An 18771-nucleotide genomic window follows, 5' to 3' on the forward strand; every position below is an offset into this window, starting at 1 on the left:
GAGATGTCACTAGTGCACAGCATGAGATGGCAGACAGATGTCACTAGTGCACAGCATGAGATGGCGGACAGATGTTACTAGTGTACAGCATGAGATGGCAGAGAGATGTCACTAGTGCACAGCATGAGATGGCAGACAGATGTCACTAGTGCACAGCATGAGATGGCGGACAGATGTTACTAGTGCACAGCATGAGATGGCAGACAGATGTCACTAGTGTATAGCATGAGATGGTGGACAGATGTCACTAGTGTACAGCATGAGATGGCGGACAGATGTCACTAGTGCACAGCATGAGATGGCAGAGAGATGTCACGAGTGCACAGCATGAGATGGTGGACAGATGTCACTAGTGCACAGCATGAGATGGCGGACAGATGTCACTAGTGCACAGCATGAGATGGCAGAGAGATGTCACTAGTGTATAGCATGAGATGGCAGACAGATGTCACTAGTGTACAGCATGAGATGGTGGACAGATGTCACTAGTGCACAGCATGAGATGGCGGACAGATGTCACTAGTGCACAGCATGAGATGGCGGACAGATGTCACTAGTGCACAGCATGAGATGGCGGACAGATGTCACTAGTGTACAGCATGAGATGGTGGACAGATGTCACTAGTGCACAGCATGAGATGGCGGACAGATGTCACTAGTGTACAGCATGAGATAGCAGACAGATGTCACTAGTGTACAGCATGAGATGGCGGACAGATGTCACTAGTGCACAGCATGAGATGGCGGACAGATGTCACTAGTGCACAGCAGGAGATGGCGGACAGATGTCACTAGTGCACAGCATGAGATGGCGGACAGATGTCACTAGTGCACAGCATGAGATAGCAGAGAGATGTCACTAGTGCACAGCATGAGATGGCGGACAGATGTCACTAGTGCACAGCATGAGATGGCAGACAGATGTCACTAGTGTATAGCATGAGATGGCGGACAGATGTCACTAGTGCACAGCATGAGATGGCGGACAGATGTCACTAGTGCAGAGCATGAGATGGCGGACAGATGTCACTAGTGCACAGCATGAGATGGCGGACAGATGTCACTAGTGCACAGCATGAGATGGTGGACAGATGTCACTAGTGCACAGCATGAGATGGCGGACAGATGTCACTAGTGCACAGCATGAGATGGCGGACAGATGTCACTAGTGCACAGCATGAGATGGCGGACAGATGTCACTAGTGCACAGCATGAGATGGCGGACAGATGTCACTAGTGCACAGCATGAGATGGCGGACAGATGTCACTAGTGCACAGCATGAGATGGCGGACAGATGTCACTAGTGCACAGCATGAGATAGCAGAGAGATGTCACTAGTGCACAGCATGAGATGGCGGACAGATGTCACTAGTGTATAGCATGAGATGGCGGACAGATGTCACTAGTGCACAGCATGAGATGGCGGACAGATGTCACTAGTGCACAGCATGAGATGGCGGACAGATGTCACTAGTGCACAGCATGAGATGGCGGACAGATGTCACTAGTGCACAGCATGAGATGGTGGACAGATGTCACTAGTGCACAGCATGAGATGGCGGACAGATGTCACTAGTGCACAGCATGAGATGGCGGACAGATGTCACTAGTGCACAGCATGAGATGGTGGACAGATGTCACTAGTGCACAGCATGAGATGGCGGACAGATGTCACTAGTGCACAGCATGAGATGGCGGACAGATGTCACTAGTGTACAGCATTAGATGGCGGACAGATGTCACTAATGCACAGCATGAGATGGCGGACAGATGTCACTAGTGCACAGCATGTGATGGCGGACAGATGTCACTAGTGTATAGCATGAGATGGTGGACAGATGTCACTAATGTATAGCATGAGATGGCGGACAGATGTCACTAGTGCACAGCATGAGATGGCGGACAGATGTCACTAGTGCAGAGCATGAGATGGCGGACAGATGTCACTAGTGCACAGCATGAGATGGCGGACAGATGTCACTAGTGCACAGCATGAGATGGTGGACAGATGTCACTAGTGCACAGCATGAGATGGCGGACAGATGTCACTAGTGCACAGCATGAGATGGCGGACAGATGTCACTAGTGCACAGCATGAGATGGCGGACAGATGTCACTAGTGCACAGCATGAGATGGCGGACAGATGTCACTAGTGCACAGCATGAGATGGCGGACAGATGTCACTAGTGCACAGCATGAGATGGCGGACAGATGTCACTAGTGCACAGCATGAGATAGCAGAGAGATGTCACTAGTGCACAGCATGAGATGGCGGACAGATGTCACTAGTGTATAGCATGAGATGGCGGACAGATGTCACTAGTGCACAGCATGAGATGGCGGACAGATGTCACTAGTGCACAGCATGAGATGGCGGACAGATGTCACTAGTGCACAGCATGAGATGGCGGACAGATGTCACTAGTGCACAGCATGAGATGGTGGACAGATGTCACTAGTGCACAGCATGAGATGGCGGACAGATGTCACTAGTGCACAGCATGAGATGGCGGACAGATGTCACTAGTGCACAGCATGAGATGGTGGACAGATGTCACTAGTGCACAGCATGAGATGGCGGACAGATGTCACTAGTGCACAGCATGAGATGGCGGACAGATGTCACTAGTGTACAGCATTAGATGGCGGACAGATGTCACTAATGCACAGCATGAGATGGCGGACAGATGTCACTAGTGCACAGCATGTGATGGCGGACAGATGTCACTAGTGTATAGCATGAGATGGTGGACAGATGTCACTAATGTATAGCATGAGATGGCGGACAGATGTCACTAGTGCACAGCATGAGATGGCGGACAGATGTCACTAATGCACAGCATGAGATGGCGGACAGATGTCACTAGTGCACAGCATGAGATGGCGGACAGATGTCACTAGTGCACAGCATGAGATGGTGGACAGATGTCACTAGTGCACTGCATTAGATGGTGGACAGATGTCACTTGTGCACAGCATGAGATGGCGGACAGATGTCACTAGTGCACAGCATGAGATGGCGGACAGATGTCACTAGTGCACAGCATGAGATGGCGGACAGATGTCACTAGTGCACAGCATGAGATGGCGGACAGATGTCACTAGTGCACAGCATGAGATGGCGGACAGATGTCACTAGTGTACAGCATGAGATGGTGGACAGATGTCACTTGTGCACAGCATGAGATGGCGGACAGATGTCACTAGTGCACAGCATGAGATGGCGGACAGATGTCACTAGTGCACAGCATGAGATGGCGGACAGATGTCACTAGTGCACAGCATTAGATGGCAGACAGACGTCACTAGTGTACAGCATGAGATGGCGGACAGATGTCACTAGTGTATAGAATGAGATGGCAGACAGATGTCACTAGTGCACAGCATGAGATGGCGGACAGATGTCACTAGTGCACAGCATGAGATGGCGGACAGATGTCACTAGTGTATAGCATGAGATGGCAGAGAGATGTCACTAGTGCACAGCATGAGATGGCAGACAGATGTCACTAGTGCACAGCATGAGATGGCGGACAGATGTTACTAGTGTACAGCATGAGATGGCAGAGAGATGTCACTAGTGCACAGCATGAGATGGCAGACAGATGTCACTAGTGCACAGCATGAGATGGCGGACAGATGTTACTAGTGCACAGCATGAGATGGCAGACAGATGTCACTAGTGTATAGCATGAGATGGTGGACAGATGTCACTAGTGTACAGCATGAGATGGCGGACAGATGTCACTAGTGCACAGCATGAGATGGCAGAGAGATGTCACGAGTGCACAGCATGAGATGGTGGACAGATGTCACTAGTGCACAGCATGAGATGGCGGACAGATGTCACTAGTGCACAGCATGAGATGGCAGAGAGATGTCACTAGTGTATAGCATGAGATGGCAGACAGATGTCACTAGTGTACAGCATGAGATGGTGGACAGATGTCACTAGTGCACAGCATGAGATGGCGGACAGATGTCACTAGTGCACAGCATGAGATGGCGGACAGATGTCACTAGTGCACAGCATGAGATGGCGGACAGATGTCACTAGTGTACAGCATGAGATGGTGGACAGATGTCACTAGTGCACAGCATGAGATGGCGGACAGATGTCACTAGTGTACAGCATGAGATAGCAGACAGATGTCACTAGTGTACAGCATGAGATGGCGGACAGATGTCACTAGTGCACAGCATGAGATGGCGGACAGATGTCACTAGTGCACAGCATGAGATAGCAGAGAGATGTCACTAGTGCACAGCATGAGATGGCGGACAGATGTCACTAGTGTATAGCATGAGATGGCGGACAGATGTCACTAGTGCACAGCATGAGATGGCGGACAGATGTCACTAGTGCAGAGCATGAGATGGCGGACAGATGTCACTAGTGCACAGCATGAGATGGCGGACAGATGTCACTAGTGCACAGCATGAGATGGTGGACAGATGTCACTAGTGCACAGCATGAGATGGCGGACAGATGTCACTAGTGCACAGCATGAGATGGCGGACAGATGTCACTAGTGCACAGCATGAGATGGCGGACAGATGTCACTAGTGCACAGCATGAGATGGCGGACAGATGTCACTAGTGCACAGCATGAGATGGCGGACAGATGTCACTAGTGCACAGCATGAGATGGCGGACAGATGTCACTAGTGCACAGCATGAGATGGTGGACAGATGTCACTAGTGCACAGCATGAGATGGCGGACAGATGTCACTAGTGCACAGCATGAGATGGCGGACAGATGTCACTAGTGCACAGCATGAGATGGCGGACAGATGTCACTAGTGTACAGCATAGATGGCGGACAGATGTCACTAGTGCACAGCATGAGATGGCGGACAGATGTCACTAGTGCACAGCATGAGATGGCGGACAGATGTCACTAATGCACAGCATGAGATGGCGGACAGATGTCACTAGTGCACAGCATGTGATGGCGGACAGATGTCACTAGTGTATAGCATGAGATGGTGGACAGATGTCACTAATGTATAGCATGAGATGGCGGACAGATGTCACTAGTGCACAGCATGAGATGGCGGACAGATGTCACTAGTGCACAGCATGAGATGGCGGACAGATGTCACTAGTGCACAGCATGAGATGGTGGACAGATGTCACTAGTGCACTGCATTAGATGGTGGACAGATGTCACTTGTGCACAGCATGAGATGGCGGACAGATGTCACTAGTGCACAGCATGAGATGGCGGACAGATGTCACTAGTGCACAGCATGAGATGGCGGACAGATGTCACTAGTGCACAGCATGAGATGGCGGACAGATGTCACTAGTGCACAGCATGAGATGGCGGACAGATGTCACTAGTGTACAGCATGAGATGGTGGACAGATGTCACTTGTGCACAGCATGAGATGGCGGACAGATGTCACTAGTGCACAGCATGAGATGGCGGACAGATGTCACTAGTGTACAGCATGAGATGGTGGACTGATGTCACTAGTGTACAGCATGAGATGGTGGACAGATGTCACTAGTGCACAGCATGAGATGGCGGACAGATGTCACTAGTGCACAGCATGAGATGGCGGACAGATGTCACTAGTGCACAGCATGAGATGGCAGACAGACGTCACTAGTGTACAGCATGAGATGGCGGACAGATGTCACTAGTGTATAGAATGAGATGGCAGACAGATGTCACTAGTGCACAGCATGAGATGGCGGACAGATGTCACTAGTGCACAGCATGAGATGGCGGACAGATGTCACTAGTGTACAGCATGAGATGGTGGACAGATGTCACTAGTGCACAGCATGAGATGGCGGACAGATGTCACTAGTGCACAGCATGAGATGGCAGACAGATGTCACTAGTGCACAGCATGAGATGGCGGACAGATGTCACTAGTGCACAGCATGAGATGGCGGACAGATGTCACTAGTGCACAGCATGAGATGGCGGACAGATGTCACTAGTGTATAGCATGAGATGGCGGACAGATGTCACTAGTGCACAGCATGAGATGGCGGACAGATGTCACTAGTGTACAGCATGAGATGGTGGACAGATGTCACTAGTGCACAGCATGAGATGGCGGACAGATGTCACTAGTGCACAGCATGAGATGGCAGACAGATGTCACTAGTGCACAGCATGAGATGGCGGACAGATGTCACTAGTGCACAGCATGAGATGGCGGACAGATGTCACTAGTGCACAGCATGAGATGGCGGACAGATGTCACTAGTGCATAGCATGAGATGGCGGACAGATGTCACTAGTGTACAGCATGAGATGGCAGACAGATGTCACTAGTGCACAGCATGAGATGGCGGACAGATGTCACTAGTGCACAGCAGGAGATGGCGGACAGATGTCACTAGTGCACAGCATGAGATGGCGGACAGATGTCATTAGTGCACAGCATGAGATGGTGGACAGATGTCACTAGTGCACAGCATGAGATGGCGGACAGATGTCACTAGTGCACAGCATGAGATGGCGGACAGATGTCACTAGTGCACAGCATGAGATGGCAGACAGATGTCACTAGTGCACAGCATGAGATGGCAGACAGATGTCACTAGTGTACAGCATGAGATGGCGGACAGATGTCACTAGTGTACAGCATGAGATGGCAGACAGATGTCACTAGTGCACAGCATGAGATGGCGGACAGATGTCACTAGTGCACAGCATGAGATGGCGGACAGATGTCACTAGTGCACAGCATGAGATGGCGGACAGATGTCACTAGTGCACAGCATGAGATGGCAGACAGATGTCACTAGTGCACAGCATGAGATGGCAGACAGATGTCACTAGTGCACAGCATGAGATGGCGGACAGATGTCACTAGTGTACAGCATGAGATGGCAGACAGATGTCACTAGTGCACAGCATGAGATGGCGGACAGATGTCACTAGTGCACAGCATGAGATGGCGGACAGATGTCACTAGTGCACAGCATGAGATGGTGGACAGATGTCACTAGTGTACAGCATGAGATGGCAGACAGATGTCACTAGTGCACAGCATGAGATGGCAGACAGATGTCACTAGTGTACAGCATGAGATGGCGGACAGATGTCACTAGTGCACAGCATGAGATGGCAGACAGATGTCACTAGTGTATAGCATGAGATGGCGGACAGATGTCACTAGTGCACAGCATGAGATGGCGGACAGATGTCACTAGTGCACAGCATGAGATGGTGGACAGATGTCACTAGTGCACAGCATGAGATGGCGGACAGATGTCACTAGTGCACAGCATGAGATGGTGGACAGATGTCACTAGTGCACAGCATGAGATGGCGGACAGATGTCACTAGTGCACAGCATGAGATGGCGGACAGATGTCACTAGTGCACAGCATGAGATGGCGGACAGATGTCACTAGTGCACAGCATGAGATGGCGGACAGATGTCACTAGTGCACAGCATGAGATGGCAGACAGATGTCACTAGTGTACAGCATGAGATGGCGGACAGATGTCACTAGTGTACAGCATGAGATGGCAGACAGATGTCACTAGTGCACAGCATGAGATGGCAGACAGATGTCACTAGTGCACAGCATGAGATGGCAGACAGATGTCACTAGTGCACAGCATGAGATGGCAGACAGATGTCACTAGTGTACAGCATGAGATGGCGGACAGATGTCACTAGTGCACAGCATGAGATGGCGGACAGATGTCACTAGTGCACAGCATGAGATGGCGGACAGATGTCACTAGTGTACAGCATGAGATGGCAGACAGATGTCACTAGTGCACAGCATGAGATGGCAGACAGATGTCACTAGTGTACAGCATGAGATGGCGGACAGATGTCACTAGTGCACAGCATGAGATGGCGGACAGATGTCACTAGTGCACAGCATGAGATGGCAGACAGATGTCACTAGTGTATAGCATGAGATGGCGGACAGATGTCACTAGTGCACAGCATGAGATGGCGGACAGATGTCACTAGTGTATAGCATGAGATGGTGGACAGATGTCACTAGTGCACAGCATGAGATGGCGGACAGATGTCACTAGTGCGCAGCATGAGATGGTGGACAGATGTCACTAGTGCACAGCATGAGATGGCGGACAGATGTCACTAGTGCACAGCATGAGATGGCGGACAGATGTCACTAGTGCACAGCATGAGATGGTGGACAGATGTCACTAGTGTAAAGCATGAGATGGCGGACAGATGTCACTAGTGCACAGCATGAGATGGCGGACAGATGTCACTAGTGTACAGCATGAGATGGCGGACAGATGTCACTAGTGCACAGCATGAGATGGCGGACAGATGTCACTAGTGCACAGCATGAGATGGTGGACAGATGTCACTAGTGCACAGCATGAGATGGTGGACAGATGTCACAGGTCACAGAGCATGCTTACAAATCTAGCCCTCACAAAGAAATCAAGATAGTATATAACAAAATTCTAAAAAAAAAAAAAAAATGTTTAAAAACAGCCCAGGCAAGATGGCTTCCACCATAATTTTTACTACAAATGAAATAAAATAAAAAATATATCAGAAAATAGAAAAAGATGAAAAAAAATTAGCAAATCTAGGCGACCCATCATTCTAAGGAAAAATTCTTTCATATTTATCTTTTTTTTAAATTGTAATTTTTTTCTCTTTGTGATTTGCTTTTCTAACATATGTCCATTTACACTTTTTCTATAGCTTTCATTGTAAAGTAGTATGTAAGGACTATTCTGATAAGCAGCTCCTGACTCCTAACCACATAATATAAATACCGATTGGATTACATTCTGTATATTTATATTTTGTGGTTACATTTTGAAGAGGAGCCCTGACTGCAAACATAAAGCTCTCTTCATATCTTTATTGCTGTAGCCAGAAGATACTTAGAAAATGTGGAGGAGTGTGGAGAAGGTGGGAAAACAGAATACGAAGGGAAAAGAAGCACAGGGACCTGCCATGGACTCGGGAGGGGGGGGGGGGGGGTGGGGGTGATGAACCCCCCTTCTCCTGAATGAGGAGGCAGGAGATTCGATGACTGCAAGGACTAGCAGTGCACAAGAATAGTGCAATATCTCCAACATTTTACATTTTTCACCTATAAAAACTATTTATTGGGCAACCAGTAAGAAATGCCTCAAAGCGTGCTTTAAATGTAGCCTAAGGTTTTAATAATAAACTCCATACTAAACTACATACTTCAACAATTGAAGGATGAATATAGATGGAGCACTCACGGAATCCGTGTACACCAAGGAGACGTAAGACAGACGGGGAGTGTGGATGGGCAATGCCTAGCCCTACATACTTCAACAGCTGAAGGATGAATATAGATGGAGCACTCACCGGATCTGTGTGTACCAGGGAGACGTAAGACAGATGGGGAGTGTGGATAGGCAACGCCTAGTCCTACATACTTCAACAGCTGAAGGATGAATATAGATGGAGCACTCACCGGATCTGTGTGTACCAGGGAGACGTAAGACAGATGGGGAGTGTGGATGGGCAACGCCTAGTCCTACATACTTCAACAATTGAAGGATGAATATAGATGGAGCACTCACCGAATCCGTGTACACCAGGGAGACGTAAGACAGACGGGGAGTGTGGATGGGCAATGCCTAGCCCTACATACTTCAACAGCTGAAGGATGAATATAGATGGAGCACTCACCGGATCTGTGTGTACCAGGGAGACGTAAGACAGATGGGGAGTGTGGATGGGCAACGCCTAGTCCTACATACTTCAACAATTGAAGGATGAATATAGATGGAGCACTCACCGAATCCGTGTACACCAGGGAGAAATTGCTTTTTCTTTTTTTTTTTAAGAGCTGAGGAACGTGCTCTCTATCACTCAAAGTGCAAGAAGTGCAAACGTGTCACACTAAAGAAACATGCACAAAGGATGCAGTCTATTGCAAAGCCCTTCTCCAACAGGATAGAGACCCCCCAACAAACCTACACTTCCATGCCCCTTTTCACCGAAGCTACTAAGGGGCCACAAATGCACCTTGCATCAACCTAGTCATTAAAGGGTACCTCTCATCAAATAAACTTTTGATATATTTTAGATTAATGAATGTTGAATAACTTTCCAATAGCATGTTAATGAAAAATATGCTTCTTTCTATTGTATTTTTCCCGATCAGTCCTGTCAGCAAGCATTTCTGACTCATGCTGGAGTCCTAAACACTCAGAGCTGCCAGCCTGCTTTGTTCACAGCCAAACAGGCTGTGAACAAAGCAGGCTGGCAGCTCTGAATGTTCTCCTTTGTGAACAAAGCAGACTGGCAGCTCGTAGTGTTTAGGACTCCAGCATGAGTCTGAAATGCTTGCTGCCAGGACTGGTAGGGAGACCCCTAGTGGTCATTTCTTCAAAGTGGCAAATTAAATAGAAAGAAGCATATTTTTTAATAACATGCAATTGTGAAGTTATTCTGCATACATTAATCTATAATATATCAAAAGTTTTTTTGATGAGAGGTACCCTTTAACGAAGGAGTTGTATACTTATGGCATCTAGGCTGAAGAAAAGATACCCGGGGGTTGCAGGGAGGTGAGGAACCTGATGGCCACACACACCTCCCCTAGACCACCAGGAGGGACACCCAGAAGGGCTACCGCATCCTGACAAATCATGTTTACAAACAAACATGTATAGTGGCAAACAAAGAAAATACATTTGTTGATGAGTGCAAATATACTGCCCGGACATCCGGCCGAATCTATAAAAATTTCCCTGATCCTATCCAGAAGCCCAGGATACCAAGGGTGAGTGCCAAGGTGAAGAGTTAATGGTGCAGTGCTCCAACTCAGTGGGGCATCCATCCAGTGAGTTTAGGCACCTCAGGGTGAACACTCCCCGAGGCACAAAAGTACCTCGGATCTACACCCTCCTGCCCAATGACCAGACCTGGAGGAAATAGGTCACATCAGGGCAGCCATTGAGCTGGTTATGTGGCCCCAGCCCCAGAACACCCTGGTACACCTCCTCCGCCATGCAGTCATCCATCCCTACCAGTTGACTGCCTGATAAGAACAGATACTACATTTGAGCTTAGCCAAAACAGAGAGACAGCTGTTTCAGGGTGATTGTCCCTCGTCAGTACAGCAGTTTCAGGAAGAAATAGAAAATGAAATAGATGAACCTGATATCTAGCATAGATCTTAAAGGGGTATCAACTGGCTCCAGAAAGTTAAACATTGGTAAATTTGTAAATTACTTCTATTAAAAATCTTAATCCTTCTAATAATTATCAGCTGCTGAATTTGAGTTGTTCTTTTCTGTCTGGCAACAGTGCTCTCTGCTGATATCTCTGCTTGTTTCAGGAACTGCACAGAGGTTTGCTATGGGGATTTGCCTCTACTCTGGACAGTTCCCGAGAAAGGTGTCATCAGAGAGCACTTAGACAGAAAAGAACAACTCTACTTCAGCAGCTCATAAGTACTGAAAGGATTAAGATTTTTTAATAGAAGTAATTTACAAATCTGTTCAACTTTCTGGAGCCAGTTGATTTTATATATATATATATATATATATATATATATATATATATATATATATAAAGTTTTTCCCTGGATAACCCCTTTAATAAGTAATTATGTAATGAAGAGTTTCTACAAGTATCTAAAGAGACCAAGTGATAAGAAATTGTTCATGGAAATGATTGGCCATGAAACAAGCTCCTCCATTTTAAACAACTGAGAAACTGACAAAGGATAATGCTGAACAAGGGCCTTGCTGTTATTTACTGAGTCATACCAAGTCAGAGTAGTGCTTCATTAAGTGTCATGTCAGAAAGGACTGCCAAAAGGGTAAATGCCTTACACAATGGTTTACCCCTCGTGAGGATCCTCGTCCTGTACTTTCTGTAATTTAGGTTGTAAGCTAGAGTAACAGAAACTGTAGCAGCTACATATATCTCCAGAGAACATATTTCCTGTGCAAAAGCCAAAGCACTAAAGCTCTATTTCTGCAAAGTATCTTTGAAAGCAGCATTCAGTAAAAGGGACAGTGACTAAATTCTTCATAAGTAGGTAGGTTGGTAAGAAAGTAGGTAGGTAGTTAGGTAGGTAGCTAGGTAGGCAGCCATGTAGGTAGATAGGTAGCCAGGTAGATAGGTAGGTAGCTATATAGGTAGGTAGGTATCTGTTTATGTAGGTCGGTAGCCAGGTAGGTAACTATGCAGGTAGGGAGCCAGGTAGCTAGATAAGTAGGTGGTGTAGCCAATACAGCTGAAGCAGTGCTCGCTCGCTTGGGGATCTAGTACAAGTATCCTGGATTCCTCATTAGCCAGCATGTATGCCTGTGCTGGACCTACACTTTGGCGTGCTCCCCCTGAGGGGGCAGGGTTCAACAAAGCGTAGGTATGCCACTGTGTGCAGGAACATGGAATATCAAACATGCAGTATCATCTGTCAATGTGGCATTTAGTATTAAAGGACACCTGCAGCAAAAAACAACTTATCCCCTATCCAAGTGTTTGATCGCGGGGGGTCCGACCGCTGGGACCTCCCGCGATCTCCCAAATGGGGCTCTGCATTGCCACTCTATGTGAGCGGCTGATGCCTGTAGCGTTGACCTCTCTGAGGTTGACGGTACGCCCCCTTCCCATACAGTACTATGGGAGACGGGGTGGCACGAATGCTGCCTCCCCACCTCTCCCATAGAACAACATGGAGGAGCTGTGTTGGCCAAGACGTCACACTGCGGCCAGCACACCTCCTGTACGGGAGAGCCGCAGCAGAGTCGTGGCCTCGTGCAGGAAATCAGACACTTATCCCCTATCCTGTGGAGAGGGGATAAGTTGTTTTTTGCTGCATATGTCCTTTAATCCAGCTGTACCCCTTGCCTAAAGATACCCCCCTTTACAAAAAAAAAATACAGTAAATGTCTACGACTGCTCCATGTAACTTGGCCCAATGCAATCGGCAAACAGGCAGAACCTCCTTTTCCTGAGATATGAAGACTTCCTCCTGTTTCTTGTTTTATTGCTCTTATATCTTATTAGACGTCAGACATTGTTTTCAGAATTCTCTTCAGCTTGGCAGACGCTCAAAAGGAAAATTCCTATTCAGGAAAAAGGAGCCAAACTGTGAGGGCTCGGATCATGTACGCGACGTGGAGATATATCACTCAATACGATGAATTGACATCTATGTTGTTGATTTTATGGCTATTTTTGTACCTTTTTAGAAGAATTTTGTGGAACGCTTTTTGTTTTCAAAGATAAATCTATTTTTTTAGATTTTATTTTTATATAGACCTTTTAATCCTCACTTTTTCCTATTTTTGGATGATATTTTGGGGGCTTCAGTCCTCCAGATTCCCAGAAAATATGTTTATGTACATTGCACTTAAAGGGGTATTCCAGGCCAAAACTTTTTTTAATATATCAACTGGCTCCGGAAAGTTAAACAGATTTGTAAATTACTATGATTAAAAAATCTTAATCCTTGCAATAGTTATTAGCTTCTGAAGTTGAGTTGTTTTTTTCTGTCTAACTGCTTTTTGATGACTCACGTCCCGTGAGCTGTGCAGTTCCTATGGGGATATTCTCCCATCATGCACAGCTCCCGGGACGTGACATCATCATTAAGCAGTTAGACAGAAAACTTCAGAAGCTAATAACTATTGAAAGGATTAAGATTTTTTAATAGAAGTAATTTACAAATTTGTTTAACTTTCCAGAGCCAGTTGATATGTAAAAAAAAAAGTTTTTGCCTGGAATACCCCTTTAATTTAATGCATACACTGAGGTCTTGCATATAGTGGCAGGGGTTAATATTTTGTGCATTTACTGTACAGCTGATTTGTAATTTGGCCATATTCTACTCCTAGCCAGGAGAAAGTCCTTAACCCAACCCAACTTTCAGGAGAAGAGGAAGGTCCAAACCTGTTAGAACTAGTCTAGGCCTGGGTCTTGACAGAGTAATATCTTCTAGCCATGATGCACTTGCTGAGAGTTTCAGTAAGCCAGCAACATGTATTTCCTTTGTATTTCCTAGCCCATACTATTGCTAGGCATAACTACACCTAGGGCCACATAATGTCATATACATTGGTCTACAATGCTGTGAGGATAATGTTCTGCAATATTCCGGTCTCCAAAAGTGAGAACTTTGTCATAATAAAAGAGGAGAATGCTGGACAAGGGCCTCTCTGAATTACACTGATCTTTATTCGGCCAAACGGTTGAGTCAGTGCTGCCTGACTACCACGTTAGGAAGATTTCCCTAAATGCAACTTTCGATTGACGTGTCACAGAAGCCATCAGACAGTGAGTAAAGGGAAGTCTACAGTTTGCACCTTGCACCACAGTGAACCAATCAGGATCCTCACCCAGCAGTTTCAGTAATTTTGGACTAATTTGAGAGCCAGTGAACATTAACATCTGCATTAGATAGTACACATGCCAATGCTAAGAAGCCCCTAAAGTTTTTCAAATTCAATAAAGCTGCTGTAAAAGCGTTAATTAAAGGGACAGTGACCAAATATTCATTCTTCTGACTCCAAAGCTGTGACCCACCAAACTGCATTCAAGCATTTGTATTTCATTGGATTTTTCAAAAGGAGTTCAGTAACGTTTACAAGTTGTTTCACAGAATCGTAGTGTCTAAAGGTCTAATCCTGGCACTTTATACACGGGAATAACGTTACTGACAAAAGGGGTGGAGTCACAGAGGGACACTGGGTTAGTATGCCACCCTGTCACGTACCATTTACATTGAGGACTATACACCCACCAGAACCCTCATCATCTATCCTACTGGCTACCACAGATACATACTTCCTGCCTCCCCCTCTCCTCCTGGCCTTGAATGACTGACAAACAGAGCTCAGTGCTGGAAGATGAGCTCTGAACGTCAATCAATCCAGACAAGAAGGGGTGGGAAAGGGAGGAGTCGTGCATCCTGTTGTCAGTATCACCTTTTTGACATTTAAACGGGTACTCTGCCCTTAGACATCTTATCCCCTATCCAAAGGATAGGGGATAAGATGTCTGATTGCGGGGGTCCTGCCTCTGGGGACCCCGTGATCTCCCTGCTGCACCCGGTGTTCGTTCAGAGCGTCGGGTGCAGCACCGAGACCCGGAAGGGGCATTGGTGTGATGTCACGAGCGGGGCGTGACCGTGACGTCACGAGTCTCCGCCCGCATCGCCAGTCATCCGGCAAGGAGCGAGTCTGTTCCCTGCAAGAGATGTCAGGGGTGCCGCAGGCGAGATCGTGGGGGTCCCCAGCGGCAGGACCCCGCCATCAGACATCTTATCCCCTATCCTTTGGATAGGGGCTAAGATGTCTAGGGGCGGAGTATACTTTTTAAGCTCTGAACATGATGCAGAGTAGACTTTAAGCTCTGAACATGATGCAGAGTAGCCTTTCAATAGGCGCTGTCATTTAAACAAACGTTACATAGATCAATAGTACAAGCAAAAAAAATGAAACTTTGTAATATATCATATTAGACAAAAATGCTTCTTTCTCTTGGTATCAAGCTTTTTCCCCCTCTCCTGTAAAACTGTATTCCACTCTGTAAATCAGCTCAACTTTGTCCTGTGTCTGCAAAACAAACAATACAAGTCTATGGAGGGCGGAGGGGAAAGCGCTGACCACCTGCTCACAAATCTGCTGAAAAACACCATAAACAACTCATATAATGGCCAGAAATAGTGCTGCTCCTTATGTACAGACACAGGACAGCTTATCCTGAAAAGTCACCTGAAAGGACAGGTACAAGGCCTGAAACAGACATGGGTCCATAAACAGAGGACCAACAACCAAAGTTAAGTTTAGTCCAGTGTTTTCCAGTGTTTCCCTCCAGCTATTGCAAAACTACAACTCCCAGCAAGCCCAGAGAGTCAATGGCTTATTTAGTCCTCTTAGCTGCACAGATAGGTGATCACATGCTTCTTACCTCCCAGAATCATTCCAGCTTGGCAGCATTTTCTCAGTCTACAGGACGGACAATTCTTCCTTCTGATTTTATCCACAATACAGTCATTCCGTCCAGCGCATAAGTAATTGTGCTGCCCTGCAGTGAGGAAGGGAAATCCAGGTTATTTTATATTTATATATGTGGTGTCCCAGCACCAATGGCTGTCCTGTGGCTTCGGACTGCTTTGGGCAGCTTTGCAGTACAAGGTGTTGGGCCCATTAAAGGGGTACTCCGGTGGAAAACTTTTTTTTTTTTTTATTTAAATGAACTGGTGCCAGAAAGTTAAACAGATTTGTAAATTATGTAGTACCCCCCTTTGTTACCATCCGTTGTCTCCCCTAGAACTGTACTATGGCTGTGAGTATTGTGCAATAAAACCTGCTGAATTGGAAATCCGGTGAGTGCCGACCTTTCATTTTTCTTCTTATGCACAGATTTGTAAATGACTTCTATTTAAAAATATTAATCCTTCCAGTACTTATCCTCTGCTGTATGGTCCACAGGGAAGTTCTTTTCTTTTTGAATTTCCTTTCTGTCTGACCACAGTGCTCTCTGCTGACACCTCTGTCCATTTTAGGAATTGTCCAGAGTAAGAGCAAATCCCCATAGCAAACCTATCCTCCTTTGCAGAGTTCCTAAAATGGACAGAGGTGTCAGCAGAGAGCACTGTGGTCAGCCAGACAGAAAGGAAATTCAAAAAGAAAATAACTTCCTCTGGACCATATAGCAGCTGATAAGTACTGGAAGGATTAATAGTAAAGTAATTTACAAATCTGTTTAACTTTCTGGCACCAGTTGATTTAAAATAAGATGTTTTGCAGTGGAGTACCCCTTTAAAGGACTTATTGTAGTATTAATTATGTTTGCACTTTGTTGAGTAATATATTTTTTCTAATTAATTATATTGTTGTTATCTGTATAAATGTTATTCATGTGTTACTGTCCCCTTAAGAGAGCGCAGTGTAAACCTCATGCGACCCTGCCTGCTAATGGGAACACCAACATTATAGTGTAGTGGGGGAGGAGTTGTCCCAGTTGAGAGTTCATCTCCAGCAGTCTAAGGGAGAGCTCGTGCTAAGCACCAGTGTGGTTAAGGTGTTGAGTATGGAGAAGTCTCAAGGGAAGGCCCCAGTCAAATGTATTCAATCCGGTCATTCTGCAAGGATCAACCGTATGGTGAAAGTTCATGACCCGACGGAGAAGTCTACAATACCTTGACAGAACCCTAGCTACCAGGATCAATCAACCCATCTTACAATGCAGTATCCACCCATTTGGTGAAGCACCACAAGTCCTAGCAAGGCAAGAGGGCTCCCAAGGGGTTACACTGCATCCTCTCACTCTGCAGCATACTGTCCGTGTATCAACATCTGCACCTGCTCAGTATAGACAGTTATCCGTAACCTGACATTGATGTGTTCTTTCACTACCCGAGTCTGGCCCAGGAGAAGCTGTCTCCAACCTCGGATCATGAATAGGCTAACGGTGCCCTGGCGTCACAAAGTGGCTAACACCCCGTGGCTACCACATATATATATATATATATATATATATATAAATAAGAATGGTTAATTGGTATTAGGTAGTGGTTCATGGGATAATGCCCACAGTGATGTCACGGCATATAGATAGTGGAGAAATGTCATAACAAAGGGATAAAACACATCAAGGGATTATGTAAAACTCAAAGTGATATCATAACATAAGAATAATTTATGTAGTGAACTCACAGTACAGAAACAATATATACAGTGATGTCACAGTACGGGGATAATACACAGTGATGTCACAGTACAGAAACAATATATACAGTGATGTCACAGTACAGGGATAATACACAGTGATGTTACAGTACAGGGACAATAAACAGTGATGTCACAATAGAGGGATAATACACACCATGATGTCACAGTACAGGGATAATACACACAGTGATGTCACAGTACAGGAATAATACACAGTGATGTCACAGTACAGGAATAATACACACAGTGATGTCAGAGTACAGGGATAATACACACAGTGATGTCACAGTACATGGATAATACACACAGTGATGTCACAGTACAGGGATAATATACACAGTGATGTCACAGTACAGGGATAATATACACAGTGATGTCACAGTACAGGGATAATACACACAGTGATGTCACAGTACAGGGATAATATACACAGTGATGTCACAGTACAGGGATAATATACACAGTGATGTCACAGTACAGGGATAATATACACAGTGATGTCACAGTACAGGGATAATACACAGTGATGTCACAGTACAGGGATACTAGAGGTAAGCTGGCTGGGAAACACTGGTCTAATATGGTAAATGAAGAAACAATTTTATTTCTTTTTTTGGGGGCAAATTTCGATTCTTCATCAAGTGAATTGATATCACTAATACCCGAAATGTTTCTATTTAATGTCAACCCCTCCAATAATTGCTGCTTAACCCTTTACATATATAAGTGGTCTGTGTATATATGATGCAACTTTGCAAATCCACCTCTACTCCCTTTATTTTATTGGCACCCAGCTGACCTTCCATGTTCCTCCCTCCTAGGCAAACGGGTTACTGTTATCTCCAGAATACATCCAAATAGGAGGCTGAATCCAGATCTAACTTGCATAGCTTCCCATTACATTCCTGGTCCCCAGCATGGTCCCTCATCTCTTACCCAGCCCCTAGCATGGCTCTCCATCTCAGTCCTGGTCCCTTGCATAGCTTCCCATTAGATTCCTGGTCCCCAGCATGGTCCCTCATCTCTTACCCAGCCCCTAGCATGGCTCTCCATCTCAGTCCTGGTCCCTTGCATAGCTTCCCATTACATTCCTGGTCCCCAGCAT

At 46.2% G+C, this 18771-nt stretch overlaps 1 protein-coding gene across 3 annotated transcripts in view; it reads right to left on the minus strand.

The window, feature by feature from the left end:
• PGR (progesterone receptor) overlaps window positions 1-18771 on the minus strand; it is a 92749-nt gene that overhangs the window by 37047 nt on the left and 36931 nt on the right. For all 3 annotated transcript variants that reach the window (XM_056561540.1, XM_056561541.1, XM_056561539.1), the window contains one exon: window positions 15901-16017. In XM_056561540.1, the coding sequence (XP_056417515.1) occupies window positions 15901-16017 (117 nt within the window). The remainder of the gene's footprint in view (window positions 1-15900; window positions 16018-18771) is intronic.

Source organism: Hyla sarda, chromosome 2 (assembly GCF_029499605.1).
Source record: "Hyla sarda isolate aHylSar1 chromosome 2, aHylSar1.hap1, whole genome shotgun sequence".
NCBI lineage: Eukaryota > Metazoa > Chordata > Amphibia > Anura > Hylidae > Hyla > Hyla sarda.